Below are 8041 nucleotides of genomic sequence, written 5' to 3' on the forward strand. Positions count from 1 at the left end.
ATCCCGCTTAAACTTGTAGGGAACAACCGACGAGTCTATGAGTGCCGACTTGAGACAAGTTGCGGATGGTTGTGCCTATAGGGTCAGGTCATTTAAGGCTTACCATGTGAATGGATATCGCTTCCACACAGCAAGCCACGAGCAGAGTCGGCCCAATCGTAGAACAACAAATACCGGAGTTTTTACTGCAGGCTTAGATGGGGCTGAGTACTACGGAAGAATTGAAGAAATATACGAACTAAATTTTGATGGGAGCAAACCTCTGAATCCCGTCATATTCAAATGCCATTGGTTCGATCCAGAAGTAGTGAGACGGACCCCTAATCTTGGGCTAGTCGAAATTCGACAATCAACCGTCTTACCAAGAGACGATGTCTATATTGTGGCTCAACAGGCCACGCAAGTTTATTATCTCTCGTACCCGTGCAAAACCGTTGAGCGTCTTAAGGGTTGGGATGTTGTGTACAAGGTACCGCCACACGGTAAACTACCAGTCCCAAACAATGAAGATTACAACATAGACCCCAACACATATGATGGAGAATTCTTTCAAGAAGATGGGCTCGCAGGGAATTTTGAGATCGACTTGACGGAAGCTCAGGGCATGGAAGTAGACAATGAAACTGGTGCTGACGAGGACGAAGAAGACGAGGTTGAGAATACAAGGGACTTGGAATTACTTGAGCGGTTACATTTAGACAATGACAGTGATGACGCCATTCCTCCTCCCGAGCATCAGGATGATTATTTCGACACGCGTGATAGTGATGATGAGACTTATGATCCAGCTGATCCCGATGATGATGATTATTTCTAATAACTGTATGTTTATTTGTAATAACTGTATGACTTATTCTTTCTCATAGCATGTTTTTTTAGTATGCTTCATTTATTTACATCAAGTTGTAACATCCGTACTAATTGGTTTACTTGTTCTCATAGCATGGTGGGCGGTATGAGGAAGTTAACGTCGCTATACAAAAAGGCGACGGGGAAAGCCACGGATGCAGGTGACGGGTCCGGAAAGAGACCCCGGGGAAGACCTCCAGGAAGGCCGAGAGGCGGAGGCAGGGGTGGAGGAGGTGCTTCTATACCTGTTGTTGAGGAGGAGACTGAGTCGCCTCTAGGTGCGGCTGAGTCTGAGTCTGACTCGCCTATACCTACGGCTGCGACTCAGTCTGGGGATGAGGAGGAGCAGGTTGACCAGGGGGGTAGCTCTAGCTCTACTTCTTCTCGTGTGTGGCTGCGTGGTCCTTCGAGCCTCCCGAGGCGACCGGTGCCAATGGCTAGACGCCCGCTCATTCGACCAGATGGAGAGAAGTAAATGGCTCTCTCTACTCTCATTATTTTTTTGCCTTTGTATCTTCAATATTTCAACACATACTAATAAATTGCCTTTACACTTGTGCAGGAACTGGCTGAGGGTTGGAGAGGGTGACCACTCACGCCATGTAAACGGCATCCTTGGACTTTTGATCAAGGAGAAGTTCCCTGGCATGGTTACTTTGGGCGGAGTAACCGAGCCGGCATACACATGGGCCCACTATGCAGCCGCGCCGGACGCCCGTGACCGGGAGGGAAGGGTGTTTCCCAATAGAGCCGAGCGGGTGAAGGCCGAGCTGTGGGTAAGTTTCATTCGCACTACATTAGTCAATACTAATCGCATGGAAATTATTTAACTAATGACTGGATCCGTCGCGTCTATATGCATGATTTTTTTAGATGCGAGCCGGGCTTGGAGGCTAGGGCAGCTGCTGTCATCGACAAAGCTGCCAAGAAACTTGTTAAGGATATGCACTATGAGGCGCGCGTCCAGGCCGTGATCAAATTTCACGCGGAACACCTTGGAGCGAAGGTGACAAAAAAAGACGCTAGGACCATATCTCTGACCCGGGAGCAGTACCTGAAGGTAAAGTACAATAAAGCTTATTGTTCCTTAGATTACTAACACTTAATTTCTTCTTCTTATATATCATGCACTTGATTATTTAGGTGCCTCCGGGGTGGTGCGCCGGAGACCTTCCGTGCTGGTTTGTGATCGTGGACAAGTGGTGCGCTCCAGAGTGGGAGGAGAGTCACAATGCTTGTCGGGAAAGGCGATTGTTGATGCCTGGCACGCCACACCATCAAGGCAACCTCAGCCTGACTGGTTTCGCGGCTAGATGGGTATGCAATAGCATCTGTTGTTCCCAAGCTCAGTTCTCCTTAATTTCTGTGCGGGCGTCCCCTTTATGAATGTTATTGCTTTTCTGTTGCAGTCGGCAAAAAATGATGGTCAGCCTCTCTCCCAGTTCAAGGCTTATGCTTTGGCCCATAAGTCAAAGGCGATGCATGGGGTTGCTTATGACCCGAATGACCCGGCCTCAGCGTACACCAACGAGAACGTCAAGGCTCGCCTAGATGGATACACATCGATGGCAAAGGAGGTCCACGGCCCAGACTTTGATCCGAGCGAGCAAGATCTTGATGGGGAAGTGGTTATGAGGGCGGGAGGAGGCAAGAAACATGGCCGGTTCTGGATTGGCGATGGCACACTCGATACGGCCACCACTCCCTCTCTCTCTCAGCTTAGAGCTCAGAGCACGAGCTCAGGTCCGGGTATACGCCCTCGCCCAGAGCCTACACGGATTGCGATGAACGAAATGCAGGTTAGTTCTGTTTCATTCATCCTCCACTATCTTTACATGCTTTGCATTGGAACGATGATGAGATTGCGATGACATACTGTAGGCCCAGCTGGATGAAGAAAAGAGGCTCCGGCACGAATTAGAGAGATCGTTCGAGGAGAGGATGGCGGCAGAACGATCCCAGTGGTATGCGATGATGACGCCCCTTTATGCTGCAATGGGTCAAACTCCGCCACTGATGCCAACCCCTTCTCGTCCACTTGCTCCACAGGCTCCAAACACTGGCGGCAGAACGATCCCAGTGGTATGCGATGATGACGCCCCTTTATGCTGCAATGGGTCAAACTCCGCCACCGATGCCAACCCCTTCTCGTCCACTTGCTCCACAGGCTCCAAACACTCCTGTGAGTTAGTTTATAACCTTGTAATCACCATTATTACCATTCTTACAACCATAGAGTGTTGTGCTAACTATCTACTTTGTGCAGTATCCATCAGAGGGATCGAATACGCCTGGAGCTGGAGGTTCGCACTTTGGTACTCCACCTCACTTTGGTTTGTTCTCCTCACTTTGAAAACTTACTTTTGTAACCCTATATCCATACTTACCATTTCTGTTTACTTTCAAATGCATACTTCTTAATTAGCGTTTTTGCTCCTTAATTGATGCAGGTTAAGGTGGTAATCAAGTGTTGAGTCCGTTACGGCCTGCTACATTTTCTTTTTGTTTGGACTATGTTTTGCTATCTTGTCACGACAATTTGTCATGTTTGTGTCACTTGCGACGGTTTATGTGATGTTTGTGTAATATGCGATGTTTATGCGACGCTTTATGTGATGTTTGTGTAATATGCGATGTTTATGCGACGCTTTATGTGATGTTTGCATAATATGCGATGTTTATGCGACGCTTTATGTGATGTTTGCGTAATATGCGATGTTTATGTGAAGGTGGTAATCTGTGAAATATATGTATATTGTTTTGAATTGCAGTGACAGTTTTGAATCTGGTATGGATCAATTGTCGACCTGCTAAATAACAGTTTGCCGAGTGTTACACTCGGCAAACAAGGCTATGCCGAGTGTTACACTCGGCAAAACGGACACGTGTCACAAGGCTGTTCAATCTGGCATTTTGGATGCCACTTTGCCGAGTGTCCACGGGATACACTCGGCAATGCGTGGCACGTGTCGCCAAACTGTGCTATTTGGGTGCTATTCTGTGCTCACTTTGCCGAGTGTATACACGAACACTCGGCAAAGTGTCCTCGTGTTTGCCGAGTGTATCCCTGAGACACTCGGCAAAGAGGCCGTTAACGCATTGGCACCGTTAGGTCACTTTTTTTTGCCGAGTGTCGTATTTGGCTCTCGGCAAATATGTTTGCCGAGTGCACGATATAAAACACTCGGCAAACAGTAGTTTGCCGGCACTGTGTATGCCGACAGTGATATGCCGAGTGTTACACTCGGCAAACATGTTGCCGAGTGTTTTAAGTCCTTCGCCGTGTGCCCTAGGCACACGGCAAAGTCTCGAAATCCGGTAGTGGAGGACGACCGCAGCGACGGTGGGTGCGCGTTGTCCTACGTGCGGAGAAGGATGGCAGAGGTGAACGAGAGTGGACAGCCAACCTTGATTGTTTGTATTCATTTCATGTGATTATATAGAGTAAATACAAGCCCAACTGACTTCCTAAGCTAACGGGCATGATCCTGAAGACTAGGACGTGCGAAGATATCCACCGGTATATACGTCTTTCGCTAACACCCCGCCGCAGTCACAGCGTCGCCGGAGGAGATGCAAAGGCTGGACCTGAAGTCTTGAAACGTTGAGGAAGGCAAACCCTTCGTCATTATATCTGCGAACTGCTGACTTGAGGAACATGTTGCACTCGTACTTCACCGATGGCGACCTTCTCACGAACGAAATGGATGTCAAGCTCGATATGCTTTGTCCGGCGGTGATGAACCGGATTGGCAGCCATGTAAACGGATGAGACGTTGTCGCAGAACACCATGGTTGCTTTGTTGATGTCGACATTAAGTTCAGAGAGCAGCTGCTTCAACCACGTGCATTCCGCAACCGCGTTGGCGACGACCCTATACTCGGCCTCCGCGCTGGACCGTGACACGGTAGCTTGCCGCTTTGAGGACCATGACACAAGAGCTTCGTCGAGATACACGCAGTACCCGGACGTAGAACGCCGTGTGTCCGGGCACCCAGCCCAGTCGGCGTCGGAATAGGCGACGTTGTCGAGGGTTGGTGAACGGCGAAGATGTAGGCCGAGGTCAGTTGTTCCCTTGACGTAACGCAACACACGTTTGATAAGAGCCATATGTCCATCGCGCGGGTCGTGCATGTGCAAGCACACTTGCTGGACAGCATAGGCTAAATCTGGTCATGTGATAGTGAGATATTGCAATGCGCCTGCTATGCTGCGATAGAACGAGGGATCAGTGACCTTGTTACCACAAGAGCTTGAGGTTTTCGGCTTGACGTCGATTGGCGTAGATATGGGTCAACAGCTTGTCATCCCGGCTCTGTCAAGGAGTTCTTCTGCATACTTGGACTGGGAGAGAAAGAAACCAATGTCGGATAGTGTCACTTCTACACCGAGGAAGAAGTGAAGGTCTCCCATGTCCTTGATTGCAAATTCGCCATGGAGCCGCTGAATGATTTGCTGGAGTAGGAGTGTGGACGACGCGGTCAAGATCATGTCATCTACATAGAGTAGAAGCATGTCCATGTCCGAGCCCCGCCGTAGTACGAACAAGGACGTATCCGAGCGCGTTGGTGTGAACCCGAGAGCGGTGAGGAAGCTGGCGAAGCGGAGGTACCATGCCCGTGGCGCCTGCTTGAGGCCGTAGAGGCTCTTGGACAGCAGACATACGGCGTTGGGGTCGGCTGGGTTTGCGAATCCTGCCGGTTGCTGACAGTAGACGCGTTCCGTGAGCCGGCCATGCAAGAAGGCGTTGGAGACGTCGAGCTGTCGCGCAGGCCACTGGCGAGAGGTGATGAGGGTGAGAATGGTTCGAATCGTCGCGGGTTTAACGACGGGGGAGAAAGTTTCCCTGAAGTCCACCCCGGGGCGTTGCGAGAACCCTCTCACAACCCATCGCGCCTTGTATCGGTCGAGGCTACCATCGGGCTTCAATTTGTGGCGAAAGATCCACTTCCCAGAGACGACGTGGACGCCCTGGGGACGAGGAACTAGAGTCCACGTATTGTTGGCGTGCAGAGCTGCGTATTCGGCCTCCATGGCCGCGCGCCAGTTCAAGTCGCGCAGAGCGGCGCGAACCGATGATGGAAGCTGTGATATGGACTCCGTCGAGGTCACGCATGCATATCGAGGATTTGGTTTGAATACCCCGACACGTGCACGAGTCACCATCGGATGCGAAGTCGTTGTGGTCATAGGCGCTGTTATTGAGGAAGCCGTGAGATTGGGGAGTGCCGTTGTGGAGGAGGGATGCAGTGGAGACGATGCGGTCGCATGTGCTGAGGTTGTTGCAGCCGAGTCTGGAGCCGAGGAGGGCGTAGGAGATGAGGATGTCGCACAGACCGGGTCGCCCATGGGAGTTGTCGATGGGCCCGCCTGCATAGCTGGAGCAGGTGGGGGTGATTGCTGCGGAGTCCTCGTGCGCACGTCAAGGCCGCCGGAACGTCCGGGAACCACTGCAACGCGCATACTTGAATGTCCGGTATTAGCGGCTGTCAACGGTGTGGAGGCCTGGTCCATCGGAATGGGCTCGCCGTGGTGATGGGCGCTGTTGGAATCGCGGTGCTGGCGCGGCACTAGTGGCATGGTGGGTACCTGTAAAGGTTGAGGTGCAGCTAACGGAGCAACATCAAAGGGTGCCGATGAGTAGTGAGTGGCTGTTGAGGGCGGTGCCTGGTGTTGAAGTTGGCGGAATGGAAAAGTGTGTTCGTCAAAAACAACATGGCGGGAGGTGATTACTCGATGAGTTGCTACGTCATAACATCTATACCCTTTGTGATCAGATGAGTAGCCAAGGAAAACGCAGGGTGTAGAGCGTGGAGCAAGTTTATGAGCACTGGTGGATGTTTGATTGGGATAACATAAACACCCGAACACACGTAAATGACTATAGGTCGGAGATGTACCAAGCAGCATTTGGTGAGGAGTGAGCGAGCCAGTTGCAGTGCAAGGACGCCGATTGAGTAGATATGTTGCTGTCGCAAGAGCTTCGACCCAGAAACGTGAGGGCATGCCGGAATGGAACAACAATGTGCGGACACAATTATTGAGAGTTTGCAAGATGCGCTCGGCCTTCCCATTTTGCTGAGAGGTGTACGGGCACGACAAGCGTAGAGCAATGCCGTGTGTGGTGAAGAAGGAGTGAAGGGCTTGATTATCGAACTCACGGCCATTGTCCGTCTGGAAGGAAACAAGCGGACGTTGAAACTGAGTTTGCACGTATGAGAAAAATGCAAGTAAGGTTGGTAAGACGTCGGATTTATGGCGTAACAGAAATGTCCACACGTAGTGACTATAATCATCCAAAAGAACTAAGTAAAATTGATAGCCGGAGATACTAGCCACAGGTGAGGTCCATACATCCGAATGAATAACTTGAAAGGGAAAGAAAGTAACTGAAGTTGAAGAAGTAAAAGGTAGACGAGTGTGTTTGCCGAGCTGACATGCTTGGCAAACATGTGCTAACGATTTATTACAAGAAAAATCGAAAGAAGAGAGTGCCTTGGTGAGAGTGCTCCGGCCCGGGTGACCCAAGCGATGATGCCAAAGATCAATGCTAGTGGTGGCCGTGAGCAAGTTCGGTGGTGAAGTTGGCCAAAAGGGGTAGAGATCTCCCGCAGAATCACATCGCAGAATGATCGCCTTGCTGCGAAGATCCTTAATCGAGAAACCATATGGGTCAAATTCAACAGAGACTGAATTATCACGTGTTAAAGCACGAATGGAAACTAGATTTTTGATAAGGGTAGGAGAAACCAGGACATTATTAAGATGCAAGGATGAATTTGCTGTAGGAATAAAAGAGGTGCCCGTGTGAGTGATTGGTACAGAGGAGCCATTGCCAACCACAATACGGGAGGATATAGGAGAATTGTGGAAAGTGTGAAGAGTACCAGGGTTGGAGGACATATGCGAGGAGGCGCCGGTGTCGAGGAACCAGTCGTTGGAGCCGTGCTGTTGCGTGGAGGCAATGTTGTTTAGCGTGGCTACTAGAGCTGATTGATCCCAGACGCCAGTCTGAGGAGCCGACGGTAGCGGGGGCACTCCATGAGATGCATCATGGGCATGTGCCGTGTACGCCTGTTGGGTTGGAGCTCCTGGACGAGGCCCAAGCAGGCCGGCACCGGGGACGCGGAAGGGCATCGGCCAAGCCTGCACCATTCCTGTCCATGGATTGAAGCCGGCCTGCCACTGCGC

At 50.8% G+C, this 8041-nt stretch overlaps 1 protein-coding gene across 2 annotated transcripts; it reads left to right on the plus strand.

The window, feature by feature from the left end:
* Positions 1 to 2509: 2509 nt before the first annotated feature.
* Positions 2510 to 3454, plus strand: LOC133887634 (uncharacterized). 2 transcript variants are annotated; one of them, XM_062327586.1, is made up of 5 exons: positions 2510 to 2648; positions 2731 to 2813; positions 2899 to 3031; positions 3116 to 3182; positions 3300 to 3454. In XM_062327586.1, exons 1-5 carry the CDS (start codon positions 2634 to 2636, stop codon positions 3302 to 3304), a joined length of 303 nt encoding a protein of 100 aa, XP_062183570.1. In that variant the 5' UTR covers positions 2510 to 2633; the 3' UTR covers positions 3305 to 3454. The 2 variants fall into 2 exon arrangements, with proteins under 2 accessions (XP_062183570.1, XP_062183576.1); XM_062327592.1 differs by having other exon boundaries at positions 3116 to 3164.
* Positions 3455 to 8041: the final 4587 nt, after the last annotated feature.

The sequence above is a fragment of the Phragmites australis genome, chromosome 1 (genome assembly GCF_958298935.1).
Source record: "Phragmites australis chromosome 1, lpPhrAust1.1, whole genome shotgun sequence".
NCBI lineage: Eukaryota > Viridiplantae > Streptophyta > Magnoliopsida > Poales > Poaceae > Phragmites > Phragmites australis.

What these genes read in the sequence shown, in the direction of transcription:
- LOC133887634 (XM_062327586.1), top strand. An exon ending in GCGGCAGAACGATCCCAGTG is followed by an intron (nt 2,814 to 2,898) that starts GTATGCGATGAT and finishes CTTGCTCCACAG; the next exon opens with GCTCCAAACACTGGCGGCAG. An exon ending in CACAGGCTCCAAACACTCCT is followed by an intron (nt 3,032 to 3,115) that starts GTGAGTTAGTTT and finishes TACTTTGTGCAG; the next exon opens with TATCCATCAGAGGGATCGAA.